This window comes from Balaenoptera physalus (assembly GCF_965194825.1).
Source record: "Balaenoptera physalus genome assembly, chromosome: 1".
Taxonomy (NCBI): Eukaryota; Metazoa; Chordata; class Mammalia; order Artiodactyla; family Balaenopteridae; genus Balaenoptera; species Balaenoptera physalus.
Window position 1 is genome coordinate 186,233,450 of NC_138882.1, and position 14,487 is coordinate 186,247,936.

General features: G+C 46.1%; 1 protein-coding gene across 1 annotated transcript in view; it reads left to right on the top strand.

Annotated features, from left to right (window-relative positions):
* LRRC38 (leucine rich repeat containing 38) overlaps nucleotides 1-14,009 on the top strand; it is a gene marked incomplete at its 5' end in the record, with an annotated part of 34,032 nt that extends 20,023 nt beyond the window's left edge. Inside the window, one exon of the mRNA XM_082424871.1 lies at nucleotides 12,540-14,009. Within this exon, the coding sequence (XP_082280997.1) occupies nucleotides 12,540-12,793 (254 nt within the window). The 3' untranslated portion in view covers nucleotides 12,794-14,009. The remainder of the gene's footprint in view (nucleotides 1-12,539) is intronic.
* Nucleotides 14,010-14,487: the final 478 nt, after the last annotated feature.

The window sequence follows — 14,487 nt, forward strand, 5'->3', positions numbered from 1 at the left end:
TCCTGTCTTTATTCATACATCATTCAAAAATACTTTTGGAAGTTCTAGGTACTGGGAATACAGCAGGGAACAAAACCAAAAGCCCGACCTCCCAGAGCTGACAATTGAGTGGAGGGGGCAGGGAAGCAGGAAATAAACAGATAGATACACATATACCATGTCAGGTGGTCCCATAGAGAAAAATAAAGCCAGGTACAGGGGATGGGGAGTGATCGTGGGGCTGGGGAGAGCATCTCTGATAAAGTGACATCATCTCTGATAAAGTGACATCTGAGCAGAGACCTTAAGGAAATAGAGTGAGCCAGGCAGAGGGAACAGGTGCAAAGGCCCTGAGGTAGGCCTGTGCATGGGGTGTCTGAGGAATGGCAAGCAAGGTGGAGTGAGGGGTTTGCGGAAACAGTGGTAAGGATCGTGGATTTCACTTTGGGAAAGATGAGGAGCCTTAGTGGCGGTGGTGGTGGGAGGTGTTGAGCAGGAGAATGATGGGATATAAGCTTTTCTGTAAAAGACTCATTCTGGCTGCTGAAGGGAGAATTGGGGCAGCCAATAGGGTAGACACAGGAAGACAGTGTAAGCTCCTGCAGTTTTATCAGTAACAAAACTGACGTTCTCACCTATTTCCTCTGAGTCCCATGTCTCTCAATCATTCAGTTCTAAACTCAGGGCGGGAACTGAGTTATCTATTGAACCCACTAGCTATTACTAATATTATTTCAGAAATCATGTGTAATAAATAGGAAGAGGTCTCCGCGTCTTGGATGCACTTCACTGAAGAAGACAGAGAAATCACAAAAATTGATAGCTCCTAACATTTTTGCCACTAAAGAACGTATTGTATTAATGTTTCCAGACCCTGAGTTTGAAAGATTTTTCTACCAAATTGCATGTTTGAGTAAATAGCCCCTGCGGCCTTCTCACAAACAAGTGACTGATTGGCCTTTTGACAACTGGTCCTTGCTTACAGAACCCCAGCCCACCTGCAGGACCCCGGCTGGGAACCATGCACCAGGATCCTTCTCACCCAGATATTTCTGAGTTGTTTTAGATTTTCCCAGTTTTCCTGATGTTCGTGTGCTGTGTGCCAGGCCCTGAGCTGGCAGCTGTGTCTGCAGACGTGAGAGACACAGGCCGCCCCGTGGAGGAGTTGACTTTTTTGGAGGAGGTGTGGGGGGCCAAGAAGGGAGGGGTCTGATTCAGGGGAAGGGGGAACACAGGAAGCATTCAGGGCAGGCTTCCCAGAGGAGGTGTTTCCTGGGTTGAGTTTTGAACAGGAGTTGGCAAACTTTCTATTAAGGGCTGGATAGTAAATATTTTAGGCCTCGTGAGCAATAGAATCTCTTGCAACTACTCAAACTTGCCATTGTAGCTCGAAAGCAGCCTTAGATAATGTGTAAACCAGTGGGTCTGTCTGTGTTCCAATAAGACTTTATTTACAAATACATATGGGAGAGGGAAGGAAGGGCGATTTGGGCCTGGAGCTGTAGTTTGCAGCTGTACCTCTGGTCTTGAAGAATAAGGAAGCGGTCCCCGGGCTCTTGTTCCAGGTGGGATAGAGAGTACGGAATATGATGATGCTTCCCAAATGTGGCCCTTTATCAGTGGTCATTTCTTTCCAGGCAAAATGAGAGCAATGAAGGCACTGTGGTGAGTGTTTTTTAAGGCCAATGTATTAACTGATTTGCTGTTATCCTGCCTTTCTTAACTTTAATGGTGTACAAATGTTCTCTCTTTTATAAAATGATGATGGCATGTGTGTGTTTAATGTCCTGAGAAGAATTATCAGCTGCAGCCCTGTGTCAGTCTCCTCTAATTTCTTATTTTTAAAACAATTTTTGCCATTATGTAAAAGTCAAAAGCCTGAGGATCATAGCTGTAGACTCTAGGCTTCCGAGAGATATTAGTCACAGGCGGATGGTCTTACCCTAAACTTATACCCATGCCTTGCAATCCCTGGCTGCCTCTGGGATGCAGGACAGGCAGAAACCCACTGCCCCAGGGGGTTACAAACTCACATGCCTGCACAGGGGCCAGCAGGTGACATGAATGAGTGAGCAGGCTCACAGCATGTGTCCTGTCTCATTAGGGCAGCCTGACGGTTGTCTCCATGTGACAACATTGCCTTATCTGCTGATTTGAATGTTTTTTTAGATTCTTAAGATAAAAGACCACTATTGTTGCTTTGACCAAAAAAAAAAAAAAAAAAAAAAAATCTTCTGCAGCCTGAGCCTGGCTCAGGGTTGCCATCCTTTCATCTCTTAATCCAGATTCTCGGATCCTCAGATGCTCCATCAACTCCACACGCGGCCACTGGACATCAGCCAGTGGCAGCCATTTGGGAAGATATTGTATTTGGGGGGCGCTATTCTAGCCCAGGAGGGCGCCTGTAATGTCATTCTCACCCACACTTCCAGATTCCACCCGGGCCTCTTGCCTGCAATGCCTTTCTCATTCCTCCCCAGTAATCCCCTGAACTCAAAGGTACGTGTTCATTCCATAAATAGGGATGCGTATTACCAGACCTTCCACACACCCTGGCTCTTCATTCTCTGAATTTGTAAAGCCCAAAGTCGATTCTCAGTCATATATTGTCTTCCTTCCCCATTGCTTGATGTATTTTAGTTTGGGCTCCTCTGTCAGATTATAAGCTTCCTGAGGCTGAGGATGTCAATTTCTTCAGCATTACAGACAACATAGAGTGACGGGAAAAACTCAGGCTTTGGAGTAAAACAAACTGAGAGGATAGTTTGAATTTGGCCTTCCCTATTTAACAGTACGTGAATTGCCAAAGATTTCTGAGACCTGCTTCCTCAGCTGTGAATTGAGGATAATGCTGCTCACCTCCCAGATGGAGGTCAACTATAAATGACGTGTGTTAAGGGGCGTGCACCGCATCAGAACATAACAGGTGCTCAATAAATGCTACCCACCCCCTGCACACACATTCTTCCCAGCTTAGGGCATGGATGAAGGCTCAGGAAGTAGTAGGTGAATGATACTGGATTGGGAGATACGCCTAGTCTTCCTTTTCAGAAATCTGTCCAGCGTGCCTCTGGGTCTCCCCCAGGGTTTCTCAGCCCTGTTTTCTACCCAGGTTTGACTTACCTGGGACCAGCCTTTTGCAACATGGCTGCTAATCCTTGATGAAATGCCCCATGCAGGCTGTTTAGGAGACTATGGCCTTCATTTAAAAAGAAGGAGCAGGCCAATAAACACGTGAAAGGATGCTGGATATCACTAGTCAGTAGAGAAATGCAAATCAAAACCACCAAAAAGATGAATACTACTTCACTTCCATTAGGATGGCCATTTTTTAAAATGTAAAATAACACGTGTGGGCAAGGATATAGGGAAATTGGAAACTTTGTGCACTTTGTGTTTTTTTAAATATTCATTTATTTATTTTTATTTATTTGGTTGTGCTGGGTCTTAGTTGTGGCAGGCGGGCTCCCTAGTTGCAGCTCCAGGGCTCCTTAGTTGATGCTCACCAGCTCCTTAGTTGTGGCAGGTGGGCTCCTTAGATGCAGCTCGCCAGCTCCTTAGTTGTGGCACACGGGCTCCTTAGCTGTGACATGCAAACTCTTAGTTGCGGCATGCATGTGGGATCTAGTTCCCTGACCAGGGATCGAACCCGGGCCCCCTGCATTGGGAGTGTGGAATCTCATCCACTGCGCCACCAGGGAAGTCCCCCCTTGTGCACTGTTTATGGGACTATAAACTGTGTAACCATAGCGGAAATCACTATGGTGGTTCGTCAAAAATTTAAATGTAGAATTACAATATGATCCCGCAATTCCACTTCTCAGTTATGTACCTAAAAGAATTGAAAGCAGAGACTTCAACAAGTCCATTGTATGCCAAGGTTTATAGCAGCATTATTTACAATAGCCAAAAGGTGGAGACAACCCAAGTGCCCATCAGTAGATGAATGGATAAACAAAATGTGGTGTCACCATGCAATGGAATATTATTCAGCCTTAAAAAAGAAAGAAATTCTGATACATGCTACAACATGGCTGGACCTCATAGACATTATGCTAGGTGAAATAAGCCAGTCACAAAATGACAAATATTGTATGATTCCACTTATATGAGTAGGCAATTCGTGGAGACAGTAGGGAGTGGTTGCCAGGGGCTGGGAATGAGGCAAGGGGAGTTACTGTTTAATGGGTACAGAGTTTGGGGGATGACAAAGTTTTGGAAATAAATAGTGGTGATGGTTGTACATCATGGTATATGTACTTAATGCCAATGAATTTATACACTTAAAAATGGTTAAAATGATAACCATTATGTTATGCATATTTTACCAAAAATTTAAAAATACAAAGAATAAGAAAGAGAAGGAAAAGGAAAGGGAGAAGGAGGAGGGAGGAGATGGAGGAGGAGCAGAGAAGGAGCCTCCACCGGCTCTATAGTCAGGATGACTCTGGACATGCAGATCTTTCTGACATTGCGAATCCTTAACGAGTTCCACCTCCCTATCTCAGATGTCTTGAGCAAATAGAGGAAAGGAGAGTTTCATTTAAATTTCTGCCTTAGCCTAATGTAATTAGAGAAGCATCTCTCTTGCTGCTGCTGGAAGTGTAAAGAGCACTGTGATGGTTGATTTTATGTGTCAACTTGACGGGGTCGTGGGTGCCCTGATATTTGGTCAGACATTATTCTGGGTGTGTCTGTGAGGGTGTTTTGGGATGAAATTAACACTTGAATCAGTAGACTGAGTAAAGCAGATGACCCTTCCTAATGTGGGTGGGCCTCATCCAATCAGTTAAAGGCCTGATTAGAGCAAAAAGGCTGGTCCTCCTTCCAGTAAGGGGGAACCCCTCCTGCATGACTGCCTAGGGCTGGAACATCAATTCCTTCTTGCCTTCGATTAGAACTGTAACACTGGTCCTCCCTGGGTCCTGAGCCAGTGGGCATTCAGACTGTAACTATACCACCAGCTTTCCTGGGTCTCCAGCTTCCCGACTGCAGATCTTGGGACTTGTCAGCTCCATAGTTGCATGAGCCAATTCCTTATAATAAGTATCTCTGTGTATACTCATCCTATTGGTTCTGTTTCTTTGGAGAACCCTGACTAACAAAGGCACCCTCATCAGATACCTGGAGTCAGGCTTGGGCACAATTTGAAACCTTGAAAATCTGAATGACACTAACAGTGGCTTTTTCAAGCTTGAATGGTGGCCAGGCACCCTGGTAAGAGCTTTTCAGATACTCAGATACCCCTCATTACATACTCACAGCATCATCACAAGGCAGTGCTTGGGGAGACAGGGCCTGGGCCAGGGTCATAGGATATCAGGAGGTAGAGCCAGGGCCCCCCCCGGGGGTCTGTTCGAACACTCACAGGATGGTTTCCCTCCACATCTGCACTTCACAGTACCCACGGAGCACGTCTCCTGACCAGGGAGAGGCTATGCCAGCACCTTGACCTTTCCAGGCTATGCCAGGTCAGGGCCTGGGGACCAGGAGGGTTGCTGGAGAGTTCCAGAACATCTCTTTAAAAGACCATTGCAACAAAAAGAATAAACTACCTAGGAATAAACCTACCTAAGGCAACAAAAACCTGTATGCAGAAAACTATAAGACACTGATGAAAGAAATTAAAGAAGATACAAACAGATGGAGAGATATACCATGTTCTTGGATTGGAAGAATCAACATTGTGAAAATGACTATACTACCCAAAGCAATCATCTACAGATTCAGTGCAATCCCTATCAAACTACCAATGGCATTTTTCACAGAACTAGAACAAAAAATCGCACAATTTGTATGGAAACACAAAAGATCCCAAATAGCCAAAGCAGTCTTGAGAAAGAAAAACGGAGCTGGAGGAATCAGGTTCCTGGACTTCAGACTATACTACAAAGCTACAGTAATCAAGACAGTATGGTACTGGCACAAAAACAGAAATATAGATCAATGGAATAGGATAGAAAGCTCAGAGGTAAACCCATGCACATATGGTCACCTTATTTTTTATAAAGGAGGCAAAAATATACAATGGAGAAAAGACAGCCTCTTCAATAAGTGGTGCTGGGAAAACTGGACAGCTACATGTAAAAGAATGAAATTAGACTGCTCCCTAACACCATACACAAAAATAAACTCCAAATGGATCAAAGACCTAAATGTAAGGCCAGACACTATAAACTCTTAGAGGAAAACATAGGCAGAACACTCTATGACATAAATCACAGCGAGATCCTTTTTGACCCACCTCCTAAAGAAATGGAAATGAAAACAAAAATAAACAAATGGGACCTAATGAAACTTAAAAGCTTTTGCACAGCAAAGGAAACCATAAACAAGATGAAAAGACAACCCTCAGAATGGGAGAAACTATTTGCAAATGAAGCAACTGACAAAGGATTAATCTCCAAAATTTACAAGAAGCCCATGCAGCTCAATATCAAGAAAACAAACAACCCAATCCAAAAATGGGCAGAAGGCCTAAATAGGCATTTCTCCAAAGAAGATATACAGATTGCCTACAAACACATGAAAGGATGCTCAACATCACTAATCATTAGAGAAATTCAAGTCAAAACTACAATGGGGTATCACCTCACACCCATCAGAATGGCCATCATCAAAAAATCTACAAACAATAAATGCTGGAGAGGGTGTGGAGAAAAGGGAACCCCTTGCACTGTTGGTGGGAATGTAAACTGATACAGCCACTATGGAGAACAGTATGGAGGTTCCTTAAAAAACTAAAAATAGAACTACCATATGACCCAGCAATCCCACTACTGAACATATACCCTGAAAAAAACATAATTCAAAAAGAGTCATGCACGATGTTCATTGCAGCTCTATTTACAATAGCCTGGACATGGAAGCAACCTAAGTGTCCATCAACAGATGAATGGATAAAGAAGATGTGGCACATATATACAATGGAATATTACCCAGCCATAAAAAGAAACGAAATTGAGTTATTTGTAGTGAGGTGGATGGACCTAGAGTGTGTCATGCAGAGTGAAGTAAGTCAGAAAGAGAAAAACAAATACCGTAGCTAACACATATATATGGAATCTAAAAAAAAAAAAAAAGATTCTGAAGAACCTAGGGGCAGGACGGGAATAAAGACGCAGACCTACTAGAGAATGGACTTGAGGACACAGGGAGGGGAAAGGGTAAGCTGGGAGAAAGTGAGAGAGTGGCATGAACATATATACACTATCAAATGTAAAACCGATAGCTAGTGGGAAGCAGCCGCATAGCACAGAGAGATCAGCTCTGTGCTTTGTGACCACCTAGAGGAGTGGGATAGGGAGGGTGGGAGGGAGGGAGATGCAAGAGGGAAGAGATATGGGAACATATGTATATGTATAACTGATTCACTTTGTTATAAAGCAGAAACTAACACACCATTGTAAAGCAATTATACTCCAATAAAGATGTTAAAAAAAAAAAAAGAAAGAAATGCTTTACACCATAAAAAAAATTAAAAAAACAAAGACGCTGCCTGGAGGAGGGAACTTGTTCTGAGGCACTGGGTGAGGCTGGTGCAGCCTTAGGTCTCCCTGCCTGGGAAGGTGGGTGGGACCGCATAGTGGCTGGTGTCAGTCTAGGCTCTGTCTGTTTCCTGGCGGTGTGGCCTTGGGCAAGTCACTTGACTTCTCTGTGTCTCAGTTTGAACATCTGTAAAGTGGGGATGACTAGAGGCTCCTCTTTGGGTTGGCCTGAGGATTCAGTGAGCTAATGTGTATAAAGCCCTAAGAGCAGGGCCTGGCACACATGAAGTGCCCCATAAATACTGGCTCTTGTTCACTATTCTTAACTCAGACACCTGGGGAGGTGGGCTCAGAAAAGGAGGGAGAACATTCCAAATCAAGTAGGGGCATCACATGGACTCCCCTCCTCCCCTCCACGTGCTCATGACCACCCATCCTCCCTCTGTCCCTCTGGGCCTCCCCCCAGAGACCCCTACCCCGCACTCTCCTCGCAACTTCTCTCTGGCTTTCACTGGACCTCTTGTGCGACTTCTCACTCGCTCTCCTAAAATATCACTATTTATGCTTGTGTCCTGCTGCCCCTATTAGACCTAAGTTCCTTGAGGCCAGGACTGCGTCTTCCTCTTTTTTTCTCCTCCCTCTTTCCCTCCCTCCCTCCACACCTCCCCCCACCCCCCACCGCCCGCTTCCTGCCCTCTTTCTTTTGTCCTTTCTTTCTCTCTCGCCTTTCTTTTCTTTTTTTGGTATCTAGCATTAAGCCTTACCCATTTTGCTTAATGCATGAATTAAAAAGCCATTTAACAACTAAATGTCGGCCTAGTAGCTAAGAGCAGCCCTGCCTTAGAAGCTTACCTACTTAGCTGAGCATTTCATTCTAAAGCAGCGGTTCTCGACCAGGGAATTCTGTCTCCTTCCCCGACCTCCTCCTGGGGACGTGTGGCGCCGTCTGGAGACATTATTGATGGTCACACTGGGTGGGGGTGCTAGTGGCATCTAGTGGGTAGAGGACAGGGATATGATAAACATCCTGCAGTATATGGGACAGCCTCCTACCTCAAAGAATTATCCAGGCCCGAACGTTGGTAGTGCCGAGGTTGAGAAACCCTGGTCTAGAGTAGCTCCTGCAGGAGAGAAGAGGGGACCCCAAAGTCAGATTACTCCAACTCCTGAGTTCTGCAGTCGGCCTTGACTGTGTCCTTAGAGCAGCCGGCAGCGGTGCCCTGCCCCCTCTGCTGGGTCCTGCTGACTGTCATTTCTCTGCCCTTTGTGAGCTACGAAAACCCATTAAGTCAGTGTATCTTGTGATGGCTCCAGTGAGCGTGGGTCCAGAGCCTCCCACTCCTGGTGGGCTTGTGTGCGGTGTTTTCCAAGCAAGCCTGTTTCCTCTAGCCACAGAGAAATGTGAGATGACAGTTTCTAAAAGTGTCGCTTTGTAAAAATGCCAGGCATAATCTCAAGGGACAAAGAACACCGTAGAAATCAGAATCGACTTGAGGAGTCGTGGCCAGCAAAAGTTGGATTTAAATGGCAGGCTCTGTGGGCTTCTGTTGTTTTGTTGGGGTGGTGTTTGCCAGTTAATGCAGCTCATTGAAAAAAGGACTTCTAGACCTTTTCTCTCGGTAATAATGACCTGTTACGGGTTTGAAAATGGCAAATACTATCTTTGTTTTAGAAACTGCCTGAGCTTCATGTAGTCCAGTGGTGTCCATCTTTTTTATTTTTGTAACATCTTTGGCTGGCGGGGAGGGGTGGGGTGGATGTTAAGAAGAGGCAGGTCAATTGATTTTCCTGCTTTTCCATTGAAGAAAATAATGTCTGCAAGGGAACCCCACAATAACTCTGTCATAAAGCTCTCCTGTTCTGTTCAAATGCATTTAAAATGCTCAGAAGTAAACAAAGTTTGGCTTAAGAAAAGAAATAGTCAAAAACGTAGTCAAGTGTAAACTGGAGAAACCTGCAGAGCTTTGGTCCAGCTAATTCCTTGGATATCTAAGGTAGGCATCCATTCGGGGAGAGGAGGGAACGTGTGTGCGTGTGGTTGCTGAGCAACGGTTCCCATGGGGAGAAGAGCATCAGTGGGTTGGCTATAGACTACATAAAAGATGGGTCAGGACAGAAGGAAGGAGGAAGCTCAGTCATTCTTCCTCCACCTTCTGTTTCTGAGCTAGAAGGAAAGATACGCAATAAAGACCCAAAGGGTGGTGGCAGGATTGCTGTGCAATTAGCAGGGCTGCTCTTTGCAGAACAGAAACCAGCTAATTAGTGAGGTGTGAGGAATCATTCTGACTTTCAGATTATGTTGGATATGGGTTGAAGGCAGCTTTCTGAAACCAGGAAGCACTGAAAAAGAGAATAATTGAAGGTTTCCTGAGAACTGAAAGGACGCCAAGGATAAACAGAAATTGCAGGCAGGTGAGCTTAATGTCAAAACGGTGTCTTCACATCCCTGTGAAGCTGTGTTGCTGAAGGCAAGGTGTGTAAATTCTCTGTGCTTCAGTTTTCTCATTCATAAAATGGGTGTAATAATAGTTGTTGTGAGAATTAAGAGTTAATATGCATATAGAACTTAGAACAGTGTTTGCATGTAGTAAGTGCAATATGAATGTTAGGTACTATTACTTTATTTTTCTCTCCTCTTCCAGATCAAAAACAGGTCTGACCTTTTTATGCATTTTAATATCATGCATTTTCTTATATTCGAAGTTTGTGAAATTATGACAGTAACTTGACTTTGTATGTAGTTCATATTGTATATCCATCAGGATGTGCAGATTATGCTTGATAACGAACAGTCTTTAGAGCTTAATACTAACACAAGTCTGTATCTTTTGTTCTTGTCCAGTGAGGATTGTTGTTAGTCTACTAGGGTTGCCATAACAAAATACCACAGATTGGGTGGCTTAAACAACAGAAACTTATTTTATCACAGTTCCAGAGGCTAGAAGTCCAAGATCTAGGTGTGTGCAGGCTTGGTTTCTGCTGAGGCCTTTTTTCCTGGCTTGCAGATGGCCACCTTCTTGCTGTGTCTTCACATGGCCTTTCCTCTGTGCACACACAAAGAGAAAGAGAGAGCTCTCTGTTATCTCTTCCTCTTCTTATAAAGACACCAGTCCTATTGATCAGGGCCCTAGCCTTATGACCCCATTTAACCTTAATTACCTCCCTAGAGACCCTATGTCCAAATATAGTCACATTGGAGGTTAGGGCTTCAACATATGAATTTGGGGTGGGGGGAGATACAATCCAGTCCATAACAGGGTTGGGGGTGGAGGTGGGCTGCCTTTCTTCATACTATTTATTTGAAGACCCTGGTTCTCAAGGACTTCATCTCAGCACATGCCCATCTCTCCCACCCCAGCTCATGCTGAATTCCCCTTGGCTCACTCTGATGCCCCAGCTGCACGGTTCCCCGAACTCCGAGTTCTTTGCCAGCTTCCTTCTTCTCTACCTGGACTGTTCTTCCATAACTGCTTCCATCTCATCCTTTAGACCTTAGCTGACCCCCTATCTACAGATGGTCCTTTGTCCCAGGCAAGCCTCAGCTTTAGGCTCCTACGAGTAAGTAGAAGGGGTAAAATTCACCAGCCTGCAATTCTCGTAGCTGCCCTCCCATTTCACTTGATGGCAGATGAGGTACCCCGAGAGGAACAGCTAACTGATAAAGGAGCAGTCATACAGCGGTATCTCTAAAATGCCATAAATCCATTACACGAGGAACATGTCCCTCACCCCCAGGTGACCGACAACTGCTGTCACCACCACTCCTCTTGGTGGCAGCCACGGGAAGATGGCGTTGGCTTCCTGTGCCCCTGGCCCCTGTCTTCCTGGCTTTCCTCTCCAGCCCCACACCTGCTTTCTGTTCCGTTTGGAGGCACAGTGGCTGCAGGCCAGGTCTCTGGAGGCAAACTGTTTGAGTCAGAGTCGCCACTTACTAGCTGTGCCGCTTTGGACAAGTTACTTTACCTCTCTGAGCCTGTTTCCTCATCTGTAAAATGGGGATGATGGCAGGACCTGTCTCACGGAGTTGTGAGGATTAAACAATTTATCATGTGTGAAGTGCTTAGAACAGTGCCTGGCCCATGGTAAGCTCTAGATTGCATTTATTGCTGTTGCTAAGAAGCACTGTTTCAGCACATACCCAGATGTAACATTTGTTTTGACCTGTGGATTTGAAACTTCTTTTTAAATTAGCCAAACACTTTTCAAGTGAGATCTTAAAGGGAACCTCAATATATAAAACAGAGTTTACAAGGGCTCTTCTGGGTGTAGTGGGGTGGGTGTCCCAGGAACTCTCTCAAACCCCTCACAGTCTCTCTCACCAACTAGAAGATAATGTTTCTCACGTGTGCCTCGTGGGCCAGCAGCATCAGAATCACCTGGTTTTTAAAAATGCAGAGGCTGGGGTCCCAGTGCAGCCTGCTGAATTGGATTCTCCAGGGGGCGGAGCCCGGGCATCTGGATTTCAGTATAGTCGTCAGGTGACTCTCAAGCACAGAGGAGCTTCATGCAAGCATCATACCTACATATTTATTTTCCCCACTCCTGCCAAGGGAAAACCCTTCTACGGTAGTGAGTGGAGTTTCTACAGTGCTACACTGATCCTCTGTTCAGTTTCTCCTGGGTGGCAGTGGAAAGGAGACTGGCATTCTTCTTGGAAAGCTGCCTTACAAACTGGAGGGTACTGCCATTGGTTGGCACTGCCCCCTCCGCATCCCACAGCCTTGCCCTGCCCTCTGCCCTGAGGGCGCTGGGTATTACCAGATCTGGATTACGGTCTACAGAGCTTCTAAACCCTTAAAAGATTAGGCTCCCTTCCATCACCACCTTGAGTGATTCAAAAATCAAGAGTGCCATGCTTTAAAGTAAGGGAGACCAGCACATTCTGGTTTCTTCCATGTGATTACCCTGAGGTTTTTGAAAACGTTTAAATTGCATTCAAGTCAACTTTTTCCCCCTTTTGTGTTTGGGGGCACGCGCCTGCTTTGCACCTGGTAAGCACTCCCCTTGCTAACTTGTAGGCAATCCTGGGCTGCAGCCTAAACCGCTCTCTCATTCTGCCTGCCTTTCTCACAGGCCTCGACGAAATCCAGTGCTCCCTGCCCGTGGAGAACAGGAGGATATTCCTGCACGAGCTGTCGGAGGCCAGCTTCAGCGAGTGCAAGTTCAGCCTCTCGCTCACAGACCTGTTCGTCATCATCTTCTCTGGCGTGGCTGTGTCCATCGTCGCCATCATCTCCAGCTTCTTTCTGGCCACCGTGGTGCAGTGCTTCCAGAGGTGCGCCCCCAACAAAGACACTGAGGACGAAGACGAGGATGAGGACGACTGAGCCACCCGCACCCCTTCCTCGCTCTCCAGAACCCCAGCCCGTGGCTCTCCTCCAAGGGAAATGCTGGAAACGGAGAAGAATTGACCATCAGTGACCGGAGCAGCGCCTGCTCTGAGCCTTGCCCCCTGGGCGCACCCGCTGAGACCTCTGATCTCAGAGTTTAGAATCTGCAGAGCGAAGGAGCCCAGGAAGGATTCCCGGAGGAGAGCCTGCCTCTCGGCTTGAGGTGCGTGTGGGGAGAAGATGACCGAGTCAGGTTTCAGAGCCGACAGCTGAAAACAGCGCAGGGGATGTGAAGACTGGCAGCTCTCACCTGCACAGATGACTTTGTGCCGTCCATTTCTCTGACCTGGACCACAGGACCAGGCAGCTTCTCCTTCCTCCTGAGAGGCAGCAACCTAGACGGTGGGGATTGGAGTTCAGGTCCGTCTCCATGGGAGCAGGACTTCTGCCCCTTCTGGAATAGGCTTTGGCCATCTTAGGGTGTTACACAGAGAACAACCCCACATCTGGCTAAAATGGCACCGAGGAAAAAGCTAAGACCTGGCCAAAGGGTGTTTGTTGTTATATTTTGGTGAGCAGGTCAGAAAAACATTTGTTGACAGAACTCCAACCCTGATCCTCATCCTAAGAGGTAGCAACTGGTAAAGGAAGAACAGTTGTTTTTGTACAATCGTGATGGCCTTTGCTCAGAGTCACTCTTCCCTCTGAAGTACAGCCAAGTTGCTTCCATCTTGCCCCGCCACCTCCTTCAGCCTTGACTCCCCCCTCAACTGAATAACGCCTGTTCATTCTCTGTGCTGGCACCGTTCCAGACTTGTCATCTCCGGAACTTGTGATAAACTTTCCTGGAGGCCAGGATTCCAAAAAGCAGGTTATATCGGACCAATAAAATGTTAAAAAAAAAAACAAAAAAAACTGGGACTTGGCTTCTGAAAAACCTCCATCAGTGGCCTTAGGGTGTGTGTGACATTCTTTGGAGCATAGGCTGTGACAGGCAGTGTTTTCCAGGATGTGGACTGCAGCACTTTGATTCAGAGACAGTATGAAACAATGCCATGCACCCAGCAGGTTGATGCAAGATGATGGGTATCAGCAGTGTCGGACCTTGCTGGGGACTGACACTTAGACGAGGGGCTGGTGAGAAGCTCCTGGGATATTTGGGGAAGCATCTCTCCGTTGTCTCCCATAATATATTCCTTATGTTTCTTCCTCATTGCTCTCTTGCATCTTTGCCTCCACAAATAATTACTGAGTGCTTGCTAAGTGCCCTGGTCCAGGAATTGTGGGTACACCTTCCGGAAGGAAGGTGGGGCCCCGGCTCGCTTGGGCCTCAATAATCTTATGGGTAGAATATAAAACAAACAAGTAAACAAAACTATAATTGCAGGTAGTGATAAGCGCCATGAAGGAAATAAATGAGGCCTTGTGACAGAGAGTAACTGGGAAGGGCCAGTCAAGAAGGATGGATAGGTGTATTAGCCAGGGCTCTCTAGAGAAACAGAACCAATAGGAGCTCTGTCTATCTATCCATCTAGATTATAAGGAATTGGCTCAGGCAGTTATGGGAACTGAGAAGTCCCACAGTCTGCAGCCAGCCAGCTGGAGACCCAAGGAATGCTGGTGGTGCACTTCTGATCTGAGTCCAAAGGCCTGATAGCCAGGAGAGGCAATGGTTAAGTTCTAGTTTGAGG